Source organism: Bison bison, unplaced genomic scaffold (genome assembly GCF_000754665.1).
Source record: "Bison bison bison isolate TAMUID 2011002044 unplaced genomic scaffold, Bison_UMD1.0 scf7180017864080, whole genome shotgun sequence".
NCBI lineage: Eukaryota > Metazoa > Chordata > Mammalia > Artiodactyla > Bovidae > Bison > Bison bison.
In genome coordinates, this window is record NW_011494652.1 from 5,989,825 (window position 1) to 6,004,966 (window position 15,142).

Here is a 15,142-nt window from a genome sequence, read left to right on the forward strand (position 1 = left end):
ACTCGGCTTCCTGCAGCCACCACATAAAGCGCCAAAGGGCATGGCTAAGCATTAATTAATTACATGCGATCACACCCTGTATTTTTCGCAGAAGTATATTTTGACCTTTAAATGCCTTTGATCTAGCTCGAGTTCCATTTGTAATTAGAAAAAAGAAATCCACCCCTGGATACTAGTGGCAGTAAAATTAGACTTGAAGTTAATCTAGGGATATAAATAAATGCACGTGCTTGTGCTTGTAGATAAGAAAATTTTGACATACTACTTAGGGAACTGCTTGTTTTCAGGAATTTCAGATAACCGTGCAAGCCATAAATTGTTTCCTTACGTCATCCTGTAAAATTTGGTTGGAGCAAGAAGTCTTACTATTTTTTTTCGGTTGTAGGAATTCATACCCAGATATCCTATTAAGAGACTGCGTAGAGTTTTCTAGGAGATTCCTTATAGTCTGAAAAGGTGGTTTTCATGTAACTGTTTCTAAGTTGGCAAAGTTTTAAGGAATTTTGTGTATGCTTTTGGAAAATCCCATAACCATTTAAGGAAATAAAATACATAAAATTTAACAAGCTCATGGAAATCTTTATGCCTTTTGAGTTAGTGACTTTTTATGCTTTGCAGCCAGGCGTAAATGTTCATTAAGTGTTATTAATAATCACATTGTTATTTACACAACTTATGAGGAAACTATAAAAATTAAAACAGTGTTGATTTCAGAAGCTGTCATGCTTAAGCAGATACTTTTTTGTGTGTGCCAAATTTGTATTCTATTAGTAATTTATATTCAGAATGTTCTGTTGGAATTTTTAATGAGTAATGTGTTTATTTGGCTGACCTGCTGGGCTTGAGCAGCTTTTTTGCATTCGGTTATGACATATGGTCTCTAGAGGATGACATTTTGGTTGAACTTATGGATGGTTCCATTTTAAGGTGACAAATTAAGCCTTAATTCTGCAAGTAATCGGAAAGATATCAAAACAGGTAACGTTTTTTTTCTCAACATGAAAATTAAAGCATATTTGCTACCTGGAAATGTAAAATACCTAATTGATCTTATTGCAATTTTTAATTCTAAAAATGTACATATTTAAGTGGGTCATTAAATTATCTGCTTACCTATAAAGTATTAAGATCTCTAACACTGTGTCTCTAAAATGTGCAATAACGGTTACTTCTGTTTACTAGTTTTTCACTTTTATACTTTATGGTTTTTAATTACAGAATCATCACATTTTTATAACTAAAAGGGAATTTAAAGATGATCTGTTGAACTTCCTTACTTTGGGTATGAGAAAAATAAATGTAGGTTAGTGACTTGCCAAAGGTCAAATAGCCCATTGGTGACAGTGCCAGGAGCAGAACTTGGCTCTCTTGCCCCTAGACAGGGCCTTTACTTGGATGAGCACTGTGTTTGAACCTTGGAATTACTAGGGCGTTTTTTATTCAACAAAGAATAATTTTTTTGGCAATTTTCTCAATAATTTGTATCTTGTGTATGTGTTGGGGAGATTCAAATCATTTAACAAAAATATTGCCCTTCTGAGTAATGAAATTTAAAACACCTATTCCTTAAACTCCTCCATGGCTCTTTGTGTCCCCAAAGAATGTAGAATGTTATTTCTTTGTTGTTATCTGGTCCTTCAACACTCTCACTTTTCTTGTGCATGTTTTGATTTATTGAAATTGCTTCCCCCTTTCTCTAGCCCTTCTCTTCTCCAAATATCATCTCTCTGCCACCAGAATAATATGTGCTAATTGCCTAGTGTGCATCCCTCAGTATTTTTCTTTATTTCATGAGAAAATATCTTTTCTCATACCTGTCCACATATACCCATTCAGGTACATATTTGCTATTTTTTATTAGGCTGTTTTTTTCTCATTTGGCTAGAGTTGCAGGAGTGGGATTGCTATGTGAGAGGATATGTAATGATGACAACCAAATAGCTGATATTTATGTAGTTCTTACTATGTTTGCCACGCATATTTAGTGTCTCAGTTTCCTAGTCAGTGAAATAGGAATGGTAGTTCCTATATTTTAGAGTTGTTGGAAGGATTAGAGTTGATATACATAAAGTACTTGGACGGTGCTACTTAATAAGAGCCATCGATGTAGTAGCAGTAGCAATAATAGTTGTAGTACCTGCAGTTGTTACTACTACTACATAATGATGCTCCGTAATAGTCTACTGTAATAAGATTACCAGTTGAGTCAAAGGAATCATTGTATTAGTAATAGTCATTGTAGTAGTAATAGTAGTAACTGTTATTGTTGTGATTAATACTACTACTGTTTCTACCACTCCTGCATTCCTTTGATCTAGTCATTCTGTCCTGGGAATCCATCTCCTAGAAATAAAAGTACCCATATACTCCATTATGGGTACACAACTATTTGCTGCCATCTTGTTGGTATTATGACACCTTTTGACTTCCACCAATCTGAAAAGTTTAAAATGTTATTTCACTATTACTTTATTGTTTTTCCTCCTCCACTAGCAGTAAGCTTGAGCATCACTTTATATAAACAAATCATTTTATATAAACAGAGTTTTGTATGTTTTCAGTAGAATTTTTCTCTTGAGTTATATAAATATATATATATATATATATTGTTCTTGTGTTCTCTTAAAGCACCTGCCTTTCTTATCTTGGTTAAGGTTTCTTTTTCCATATGGACTTTAAGATTGTTTTGTACAATTAAAAATATCTGTTGGGAGTTTTGTTGGAGCTGTATGAAACATATACACTAACTTTGGGAACATTGATGTCATTCTTTCAATGATAAAGCAATGTTTGCAGATCCTATATTTCTTTATTGAATGAGAAGCAGTTTTATTCCTTGTGCCGGGCACATTCCTGGACATCCTGAGGCTAATTTCTCATCTAATTCTCATAATAGCCATGAAAAATGGAAGTGGAGGGAGTAGTAAAGAGATGTTACTCAGAGAAGTTCATTCACTTGTTAGTAAGTTAGCAGAGCAGATTCAAAGTCTTTTTTTTCTCCTTTAAGCGCAGCAAAAGTTTTACTGTTGGGATTGGTGGTGAATTTATTTGCAGCAGAGAAGTAAACATCTTCAGTAGGAAGGGATTAGCTGCCCACCTGCTCATTCCAAGTCCTCCACAGCAGTGCTTCTCAACCTCCACGTGCCTACAAATCACCTGGGCATCTTATTAAAATGCAGATTCTGATATGGTACCTCTGGGGTTGGGCCTGAGAGCCTGCATTCCTAAAAGCCCCTCTGTGATGCCATTGCCTCTGGTCTGAGTGCCGAACTTGGAGGAGCAAGGCTTTAATCCTTGCTTTTAGTTCTTTTGAAATTAAAAGCAGAACAAACCAGTGTGGCATGAACTTGAGTTTATCATGAGGATAGAGAGAATGATTGTTCTGGTGTCTGGTTTTGTGGGATTGAGATAACTGCTGTTGTTACCTTTGGGATCAAAAGCTATATCCTTTTACTTTTCACATAGCATTTCTTGTTTTGGTCGCTAAGTTGTGCCCGACTTTTTGCGACCGTGTGGACTATAGCCCACCAGGTTCCTCTGTCCATGGGATCTCCCAGGCAAGAATACTGGAGTGGGTTGCCATTTCCTTCTCCAGAGGATCTTCCCAACTCAGGCATCAAACCCAAGTCTCCTGCATTGGCAGGCAGATTCTTTACTGCTGAGCCGCCAGGGAAGCAATAAACATAGACTAGCACTTAATGTAGACTTTTCCGCTATTCACTTCTACTATACTGATATCTTCTCCTCTTCTCTACCAAACAAGAATTTTAAGGAAAGAAAAATAAATTTATTTGGAAAAACACTGAGGACCTATACAATTTTGGTTTTGTGTTCCGGGAGTTGGATATCAAGCTGATTCGTTTCAGTAAAATTATATCTTGCATATTTAATTGTTAAGTGGGAGGTATAGATAGACCCGTCTAAGAGGAAGCAATTCACACAGTATTCAGGATCACAATTGCACCACATTCATTCATTGCTATGTATCCGGTCACCTTGATTTACCATCTGTTGAGTGGCTCTTTTACTTAAAGAAGCATGAGACTGGTTCGGCTGTATTGGGGTGGGCAGAAAGATCTGGGCCCCTGAGGTTTGTCATGAGTTTTGTGGGTTTGTAATGGGGAAGGGCACATGAGACAGAGGGAATGTGAACAAACTGCCCGAAGAGCTCTTTTGAGACCATGATTCACGTTCTGGCCACGATGGAGCAAGGAAATGGGTTATTTTTACCTCAAATGTATCACAGTTTTCCTTTCTAAATGACATATTATTTCATAAATGAAAGCTTTCCTCCATTTTAAAGACAAGTTCTGTGGCTTTATCGTATGAGTGTTTGCCATTCTTAGACGATAATTTTCTGCTATTGGAAATATGAATGCATATGTTCTTTTTGGAAATTCCTGAAATTGGTGAACACAACATTCCTCACACGTTTGTTTATTATTTTCTATAAGTATAATATCCCATCTGTATTAAAGTCTCTTTTCTCACCAGCAGATAGGAGCCATTGTTACCATTACCAAAGATAGTAGCAAGAGAGAGGAACTACTCTTGGTGAAATATGAAAAAAAGCTTATAAAAGAAAGCCTAAAAAGTAGACAGGAAATCTGGTTCACACTTTTGGGATCCATACAAGCTAGATGAAAAAAACAGAAGGCTTTATGTTTGGCTTCTTTTTCTCCAGCTCTCTGTAGTGAATCTTAGGTGTTTGACCCATGAAGACCCTAAAGAGGTTCTTGGCAAGTGGGTGTTTGCATTCACACAGCATTTATATGGTCATATGAAAATACTACTTTTAAAATTGATGCCATCCCCCTCGCCATCCGCCCAGCTTTATACTATGAAAGGCATTCCAGTTTACTTTAACTCTTCCTAAGGAATAGTGGGGAGCCCTCCAAGAAATGTCAGTGCTTTTTAAAAATAAACATTAAATAAACTTTAGTCTCAGGGGCAAAGCTAATACAATTTTTTTTAATGCAGTTGGCTGAGCTGAGCAAAGACAGGCCACTGCATGCTTCTTAAGGAAGCGTTTCAAGGAGAAGGGCGTGGAGGTTTCTTTGGGGCACAGTCTTGCTGCCAACTGGCCTCATAGGCCCCTCACTCATCATCTCCACTCAGAACAGTCACAGTTATGTCTCTGAAGAAACCATGGTGTAGAACAAGGCCATTCCCCTTTCTTTGACCTGCAGTGTCTATGGAGTAACCGGTTCACTTATTGTGGAAATCAGGCCAAGTTTGATAGTTAAGTTAAAGGGATCGTCTCTCTTGATAATGATGCCAGGATAACAGGGATTCAAAGCGGAGCCATCCTGGTCAGAGCAGGATGTATGGTCACCTGTCTGCAGGGCAACATGATCTATAGAAACTATTAGTCAGCACAGTTCCAAGGTGCTATTGATTTATTCAGGCCTAATTAGCAGATGTTCATGCTTAAATGATGCCCACAAGTAATCTCCGGAACTCATTTCAGCCATCATTTACAATGCCTACTCTTTCACAGCATTTACCAACAGTCTTATCTGTTTGCTCTTTTCTGCTGCTGCCCCCAGCGCTAGAAGGGAAGCTGGTTGAGGCGTGAACTGATTAAAAAGCAGAGGGGAGCAGGCCTGGAAACATGAAATGGGCATGTTCCTGGGAAGTCCTTGCCTTGGGCTACCAGCTTCCAAATTATCAAAAATTGATTTACCTTTACATTTTAATAAATAACAGTTAGAGTCTTTTTGTTTTTTAAGAAAAAAAGGGAACTTTAAGAGCACCTAGTTCAATTTCTTCATTTTCAACATGAGTGAACAGAGTTTCTAAAAGTTTGAATTACTTGTCCAAGTTCTCTGTAGAGACAGAAATGTAACTAAGTTCCCGGTCTCTATTCCCAATTCTGCTCTCTGCTAACAGATTTGACATAAAAAGAGAAGTTTAGGTAGGAGGGTTTAGACATCTGTCAGCCTGGAGCAGAAATGACTGGTGTTACTGTCACCTTATATGAGATTATATATTATGTGTGTCAGACAGCTGAAGGATGAAAATGGCTGTTTTTTGACTGTGACCTTACTATTTGGTGGAAACTATACATATACATTTCATAATAAATTCTGATTTAGAAAACCTGATTTTCATTTTTTACATGATTAGATTCAAGCAAAGCCAGAATGTATCAGCAACATAGCACATTTCATTTTTATAAATATTTGTTGAGAGCTTGCATTTTCTAAATGTTTTTGCAAGACAGAAGGTGGCAAAGGACCTGCCAAGTAGTACATTAAATATATTTCTTTAGAGTAATATTTGTGAGGACTTTCCTGGCGGTCCAATGGTTAAGACTTTGCCTTCGATGTGCAGGGTGCAGGCTGGATCCTTGGTCAGGGAGCTAACTCCCACATGCATTGTGGCCAAAAAAAACAAAACAGAAAACAGAAGCAATATGGTAACAAATTCAATAAAGACTGTGAAAATTATTCACATAAAAAAATCTTAAAAAAGTAATATTCGTGTTATTTTCTAAATATTCCTTGAACTACAGGTAATATTTTTCTATATTGGAGAAGATGTAAGGAGCTATGAACCTTGCTACATGTGATAACTACAATGCACTAATTAGTCATCATGAATGGCAGTTGAAGAATTATTTTAAGTTGGAAAATTAGTGGACAATAGCATTATTAGTAAGGAGTCCTAAATTACTTGCATAATTTGTCCTTCTGGATTTAATAACATCAGGATTAGATACTGAGGTGACCGAATCTCATTTTAGCTTGGTTTCTTGCTATAATATGTACTGTATTCATTGTTACCATTATTATTTTCTCAACCCTAGTGAGTAAAATCGTTCCAAGAATTGAACTGTTCTCATACACTTAACATGGCTGGAAATAATGTCAATAAAAAGCAGCTTCTTTTCAGAATTGCTTGCTTGCTATGAGATCAAGCTTGTGCTGGTATTATTTATTTTGCCTGATAACTCTATGCACAGTTGTGACACTTGGATAACTACAGTGATAGAAAGCAGTTGAGCCAAGTAGAATATGACGTTTGCAGTTTAAAGGACTTTTGAGAACACTTAAGCCAGCTTCTGACCTGATATATAAATCTTTGATCATGTAATGTGGCAAGCGTCTCTCTACTGGAAAACTTCCAGTGATAGAAAGCTCGGTTCTACTTAAAGCATCTCCTGATTTTGCTGAGCTTCTCCATTAGTTAGCTTATCTGACAAGTTGAAATCATCTTCCTTTAATTATGTTCTCATTCATTCATCTAACATGTAGCAGGTCTCACTACTGGGCCTGTACTCTATTGTGAGAGGAAGCTAGAGGCAGTGGTCTGTGACCTCTAGTGGATGAGATGGGTGGGTAAGGCAACAGTAGATCAGTGCTCTGAAGTCTAGACAAGAACACTGACTCTGGGTAAGGAGGGAGCTGGGAGAAAAGCTTCATGTTTGAGCTGGTCTTTAAGGATAAGGTTGTTCTGCTCCTGAGATGGACAGGCTGGAGCAGAATTGCATTTTAGGCAGAGGAAACAACAGGGACAAAGACATAGGTTCAGGAGGTCTGCAGTGGTACATATCAGAGAAGCAGAAGCTGGACTTTGGTCATACGAGGACAGAATGTGTGTGGGAAGGAGCTGGCAGGAAATAAGTTGAAGGAAGAGGTCAAAGGGTAACTGGAGAGGGCCCCGTGTGTCTGCTGCAGAATTTAAACTTATTCTCTAGGAGAGAGCTGGAGGAAGTAGAAGTGAGCGATGGCAAGGAGCCATAAGGGGCAGCTATTAGAGGTTTATAAGCAGAAGAACTTGATTTGCATTTTATAAAGCTAACTGAAGGGTGAATTTGAGGTGAAATCCATGAACTGGAGAGTCCTATTGTAAGAGGATTATAATTGCCTGGCAAGAGGTTGAGGGCCTGGACTAGCCGGAAGTGGCAGGAAAGGGGGAGGAATTCACGAGGCGTGTTGCAGGAACAATCTGCAGGACTTGAAAGTAATGAGATGTAGACTGAGGAAGAGGGAGAGGTTCAGGCTGCCTGCCAAGGTGCCAGTGACTGTGATTGAAGCATTGATCATACCATTTACTGAGAAAGGAAGAACAGTGGGAGGGACATACAGGTTTCCAGAAGAATGAAGACGAGTTCAGTTTTAGAGATGTCAGAACCAAGAATGGCTGTGGAAGTTCAGTAGATGGTTCTAGTTCAGTAGATGGAAAAGTCTGCCTTTTTCCTCCATTTGTTAGACCTTCACATAGCGGAAGATTCCATTTTTGAACTGATTTAGGATGCTAAAGCTGAAACTCCAGTACTTTGGCCACCTCATGCGAAGAGTTGACTCATTGGAAAAGACTCCGATGCTGGGAGGGATTGGGGGCAGGAGGAGAAGGGGACGACAGAGGATGAGATGGCTGGATGGCATCACTGACTAGATGGATGTGAGTCTGAGTGAACTCCAGGAGTTGGTGATGGACAGGGAGGCCTGGCGTGCTGCGATTCATGGGGTTGCAAAGAGTCGGACATGACTGAGTGACTGAACTGAACTGAACTGAGGAGTTGTCTCCTAAACTGAGAAAGATTAAGAGAAAGCCCTGAGGTCAAAAGTGGCTTGAGATAGTAATAGATAGTATGTAAAAGAATCCTGCTCTTTTTTCATCCCTGGAATCCTCTATGAAGTCGGACTTGCTATTATAATGTTTTATATGGGAGGAAACTGAAGCTTAGGAAAGGTTAAGTGACACACCCAAAGTCATGAAGATGGAAAGGAGCAGAGCTGAACTCAAATTCAAACCAAGACTTTTGGATTCAATGGCATCACATTGTCATTGTCATCACATGACGTACAAACAGTGACCTCTAGGACCCGTGATCTGGCCCCTGTCTGGCTTTTCATGCCTGCCCTGTGCCGGTCTCCCTTCCTTGAACATATCCTGCTGCCTTCCACTCTGGGACTCTTGCTGTTCTTTCTGACTGGAATGTTCTTTTCAGCCTCCCTTTCCCTAATGAACTTGATAATTATCCTTTAGATCTTAGCTGTCTGGAGAAGGCCCTTTGACCCCATGGACTAGGTCAGCCACCCTAAAATGAGTTCCTACAGTAACTCATATTATTCCTTCCTCTTACTTAATTACAGTTTACAGTTACACGTTTATGTCTCTCATGAGTTGACTAACATGTGAACTCTTCACTTAGTATAAAATTTCAACATAGATTTGAGAGGGTGCCTGCTATTGCCAATCAACATATCTCCAGTTCATTGCACGGTGCCTGACAGAGAGCAGCTGATCAATATATATTTTTTGAAAGAAAGAATCACTTCAGAACCATGCTTTTAACCATTCTACCATATTAGAAATGTTTTTGAATATGCTGTTTTTAGAAAAAACATTTTTGTTATGAATGGATGTTAGTCACTCAGTCATGCACGACTCTTTGCAACCACATGGACTGCAGCCCACCAGGCTCCTGTCCATGTGATTTTCCAGGCAAGGATACTGGAGTGGGTTGCCATTCCCTTCTCCAAGGAAGTTATGAATGGAAGTACTGTTTATATAATGACAGCCACTGATACTATATTATACAAAATGAAAAATCTGATAATTTATTGCTACTTGTCTTGAAAGTAAAAGTGTTAGTTGCTTAGTCATGTCCTATTCTTTGTGACCCCACGGACTGTGGTCTCTGTACATGGAATTCTCCAGGCAAGAATAATAGAGTGGGTATCCATTCCCTTCTCTAGGGGATTTTCCTGACCAGGGATCAAACCCAGGTCTCTTGAATTGTAGGCAGATTCTTTACTGTCTGAGCCACAAGCCCTAATAGCTGTCTTAGAGCTATGATAATTGAAAATTGGCTCAATAGACTGTGAGAAATTAAAACATGGAGAAATCAGTATCAGTTATTATTCTGAAGATGGTAGAAGAGAGGATTATTAATAACTGCCAAAGAATTAAGGTGAATAAATAAAATGGCACAATGGTAGAATTTCCTGACCTCCTTAAACATATAAGTTATTTGAACACCCACATATAGCCAAGTAGAGGAAGACCATTTAGCCTCAGATTTAATCAAATGGTTTATGGTCCCCTGCTAGCTCTGTGTGTTGTAATAGGTTCTGTGATTATTGAGGACTGGTAAAGCCAATAGATCAGAAGGTAACTGTCATTGAAAATGGCTTCTCTGGTAGCTCAGCTGGTAAAGAATCCACCTGTAATGCAGGAGACTTGGATTTGATCCCTGGGCTGGGAAGATCCCCTGGAGAAGGGAACGGCTACCCACTCCAGTATTCTGGCCTGGAGGATTTCATGGACAGTGGAGCCTGGCAGGCTACAGTCTATGAGGTTGCAAAGAGTCAGACACGACTAAGAGACTTTCACTTCATTTTACTTCACTTCAGGGTCAACAGATCAGAAGATAACTGTCATTGAAAACGTTGTGTGTTATACTTGAAGATCCCAAGTGACAGAGTACAGTTCTCATCATGGTGGGCCAAGAGGGGAAGCATGGGGTCCATCACGAGGCAGGGAGAGAAGGGCACTGGGCAAGTACTTTTACTGGGGCTTCTTCAAGAAGGAACTGGCAAGGCAGGGTAAATAGGTTTCGGATTGGCTAATTTGAATACTTTCAGCAGCCTTTCTCCCTAGTTGTCTGGCACATGGACCTTGTGTTGATTTGGGCAGGTGTAGAGTGGCCTGGAATGAAAGAGCTCGATAAAGGAGTGGTTGGGAGTGTGCACTCTGGATTGGTTGGTTTGTATTTAAAAATGAAAGCTATGTCCCTTGGAGAAGGACTCCTCCTAAGGTCAGGTAGAAGGTGGCCAAGGCAAGGTGACTCAGGCATATTATCGGTTTGTGCAGACCAAGATGTGTCCAGCATGAGCATGTAGAACAGATGTTAAAGCATCAAGTTTGCAGGAGCTATAAGCACAGTTAATACACTGTGACAGAACCCCTGGGGAACTTTTATTAGGTTTACAATCTGTTCTTCACTCCCAACAGGGATGAGGGTGGTAATGTGTGTGTGTTCACAAGTGGGCCTGTATGTGCTCAGTCACTCAGTCATGTCCCACTCATTGTGACAGCCTGGACTATAGCCTGCCAGGCTCCTCCAGACAAGAATACTCGAGTGGGTTGCCATTTCCTACTCCAGGGGATCTTCCCAATGCAGGGCTTGAACCCGAGTCTCTTGTGTCTCCTGCATTGGCATGTGGATTCTTTACCACTGAGCCACCTGGGAAACCCATACAAGGCATTTTTGAGGATGGTAATAACTGGCCTGATTCTCCTCTGAGCTGTGGTCCAGAGGTTCTTAACCTGTTTTAGGCCATTGAGCCCTGAGCCTTCATTCAGCAAAGAATGTTGTTCGGATGCTCAGACTGAGCCTGGGCAGTACAGACAGATGATCCTCGTGCTACTCCCTGCTCCCCACCCCTTTTGAAAAAGAAACCCTCCATGCTATTGAAGCTCCTCCCGTTTGTGGAGCATAATGCTTCTTTCTGCATTTGGAAGGTAGTTAGTGACTAACTCTGAAGCTTCAGAGATGAAGGCCTGGATTTGAATCCAGCTCTACCATTCAGAATCTGCAAGACCTTGAACAGGTTTTCATGTCACATTTTACACTGTAATTATCTGGAAGCTCCACAGAGGCTGGGATCTTGCTACTTTTATACATTTTTTGGGTCTGAGACTCTGATATAGAGAATACAAGGTAGATGGTTGGTGCTGAGTAAATGAAGTAGTTCCCCTTACCCTCGGTTTCATTTTCTGTAGTTTCAGTCAGACATGGTCAACCGTGGTCCTAAAATATTAGATGGAAAATTCCAGAAATCAACAATTCATAAGTTTTATGTGGTTCTGAGAAGCAGGATGAAACCTCCCACTGTCAGGTCTAGGATGTGGCTCATCCCTTTGTCCACGTAGCCGTACTGCATTTGCTACTCGCCCATTAGTACATACAGGATTTGAGACACTCTGTGGTTTCAGGCACCCACTGGATTTCTTGGAAGATGTCCTCTTTGGATAAGGGGGGAATCTACTGCATTTGCAGCTAAATGAAGACGACATAAGGTTACCAGTTGATTTTCCAGGCAGGTGACTATGTTTCACTGAACAAGAGGTCATAGAGCTCCAGGTGTCGTGCTTACCTGGGAGCCTTTATTGAGAAAGCATGTTTTATGGCCACTCTTTGAGTCAGTAAAGACTCATTCCTGTCTTGTATGTTCATTATTTCAGCATTTAAAGAAAACTTCTAACATAATGGTACTTAATGTTCATTAAGATGCCAGAAACTATTAAAAATCAAATTAAGTTGAAATTCACTGTATTGCACTTAAGGTAAGGCACATTTGAGAAAATTTTCTGAAAGACCTTTAGAACTTAGGTTTAACCTTCAGCTCTTAGAAAAACCTCCCAGGAAGACTCATTTTGAACATATTCTAGATAGTAGCTGTTTAATTTTGTTTTTTTAATTATGGACAATTTAAAACACACAGAAGTAGAGAGCACAGTATAATTAATCCCCATTTATGCACACAATCTCCACTTCCCACTTAACTCCCATGCATCATGATTATTTTTTAAACCATTCATCATGTATCTCTAAAACATAAAGATTCTTTTAAAAAAGTAATACCATTGTCATATCTACAATACTAAATAATAATTTCCTAATATTTTCAAATACCCAGTCATGTTAAAATATCCCCCATCATCTCATAAATGGTTCTTTGTGGTTGGTTCATTTAAATCAGGATCCAAACCAGGTCAACATGGCCTTGGACAATCTCTTTTAAGTTAAAACAGTTTCACCTTCCATCTTTTTATTCCACTTGCCAGCTTTTTTTTTTAATTGGAGTATAATTGCTTTGCAATATTGTATTAGTTTCTGCTATAGAATAAAGTGAATCAGCTGTAAGTATACATATATCCCCTTCCTCTTGAGCCTGCCTTCCACACCCCACCATCCTACCCCTCTAGGTCATCACAGAGCACTGAGCTGAGCTCCCTGTGCTATACGGCAGCTTCCCATTAGCTATCTGTTTTACACATGGTGGTGTATTTATGTCAAACCTGATCTCCCAATTCATCCTGCCCTCCCCTTCCCTTGTTGTGTCCACATGTCCATTCTCAACATCTGTCTCTGTTCCTGCGCTGGAACTAGGTTCAACTGTACTATTTTTCTATATATATGCATTAATATATGCTATTTGTTTTTCTCTTTCTGACTTATTTCACTCTGTATGACAGACTCAAGGTCTGTCCACATCTCTACAAATGACCCAGCTTTTTTAATTAAAGAAACCAGATCATTTGTTCTGTAAAATTTCTTACATTTTTTATTTTGTTGATTGCATGCCCATGGTGGCATTTAACAAGTTTAAATCTGTTCTTTGTATTTCCTGTAAACTGATAGTTAGAGCTTGAGGCTTGATTAGATTCACGTTTGACTTTTTGGTAAAAATACCTCAAAAGTATCTTTGAGTACTTCTGATTGCATCACATTGGGAGATATTATCTCTGTTGTCTCTTTCTGTGATGTTAAGATTGATCAGGGCATCTGGTATTTTATGTCCCCATTCTAAAAGTCCCCATCAGGGCTGGTGGTCCAGTGGCTAAGACTAACACAGATGGAGTTCCATCTGTGGTCAGGGAACTAGATCCTACAAGCCACAGCTAAAGATCCTGTGTGCCACAACTAAGACCTGGCGCAGCCAATAAATAAATTCAATGAATATTTTTTAAAAAGTCCCCATCAGTCCCTTTTCACTTAATGCAGTAGCTCTCAGCCCTGTACTACCTATTAGAACATCTGTGCAGCCTTTACACACTTCTAATGCACAGGCTCCACTTCCAAGAATTTATTCAGGGTTGACTTGGGCTCAGCAATTTTTTTTAAGTGTCCTGGGTGATTCTGATGTACAGACAGGACTGAGAGCCACTGACCTGATAATTTTGGCAGTCATTGAGGATCTTTGCCAAGAGAGCCATTATTTCAGAAAAGCTTGTCAAATAGTGATATTCTATCTTGCTTTCTGTACGTATTAGCTGATATTCTTCTGTAAAAACTTTCATTAAGTCTTTGATTCTTTCTCTAGTTTGTATGGGAAAAATTGAATAAACATTGGATTCTTATCAGTTTTCTGAATGATGAGTTGAATATCTAATATCCTCCAAAGCTGTTTAGTGAGTTTTGTTTAAATATTTTTGTGAATTCGTAGACTTTAGTGTATTGGATGTTTTAACCATTGCAGTTGTTATTATTATGTATTATTTTGATGGCCAAATTGTTTAACTTTAACCAGTGGAAGTCCTTTGAAGTTAGTGCCTGTGACTTTTTGGACATCAGTAGTATTTTATTGCTTTCTTGCTTTTACATATGATGTATTTTAGGCTCATCTTGTACATTTGATAATTTAGTTGTTCTGTGAAATTCCTGTCCTGGTCTTTCTAATAGTTCAGCTCTCCGTGTCCTATTTAGTGACATTCTATTTAGTGGCTATGATGTAATTACAAAACAGAATGGCAGATATTTATAGTAAAAGTAAATTTCAACAGGTGGTAAATGGTCATTAGGAAAAATCATAATAATAATGTAAATAAAATCCTCAATATTTTGTTATAAGTCCTGCAGAGCATGATGAATAACTTCTTGGTCACCAATTTGTAATTTTTTACCCACAGTTAATGTCCATCAGCGTGTTGGCTGTGTCTGCTTGGATGAGGGACTACCTAAATAATGTTCTGACTTTAACTGCAGAAACAAGGTAGGTTTTATAATTAATGATTGAATTCTTTCATCAGGGTTTCCTCAGACACTAATTTCTAAGAAACTTTGCCCTCAGCTGTTTAGATGGTAGTGCTCACCCCCGATCATTTGGAAAGTTTTTCCTGCCCATGGTAACACTTGGATTTTCTAGAATTTTCATTAAGGTATACTGCTGTTTGTAGAGGACACCTCTGGTTATGGTAATACCACCTGCCTGTCCTGGAAGTGTTTGAACCAAGCCATATTTGTTACAATGGACAGCACAGCTACTTTTCCTTAAGAAAATAATTGCCAACTTTTTCTTGCCTTCATATTCCTGAGCTAATGAAAACCAAACCCTGCATGTCATTTTCTTACCCAATTTCAAGGATTAATCCACTAACATCACAAATGGCAAACTACTTAATG

General features: G+C 39.1%; 1 protein-coding gene across 2 annotated transcripts in view; it reads left to right on the forward strand.

The window, feature by feature from the left end:
- TSPAN12 (tetraspanin 12) overlaps positions 1-15,142 on the forward strand; it is a 67,004-nt gene that overhangs the window by 1,724 nt on the left and 50,138 nt on the right. For both annotated transcript variants that reach the window (XM_010837797.1, XM_010837796.1), the window contains one exon: positions 14,650-14,732. In XM_010837797.1, the coding sequence (XP_010836099.1) occupies positions 14,650-14,732 (83 nt within the window). The remainder of the gene's footprint in view (positions 1-14,649; positions 14,733-15,142) is intronic.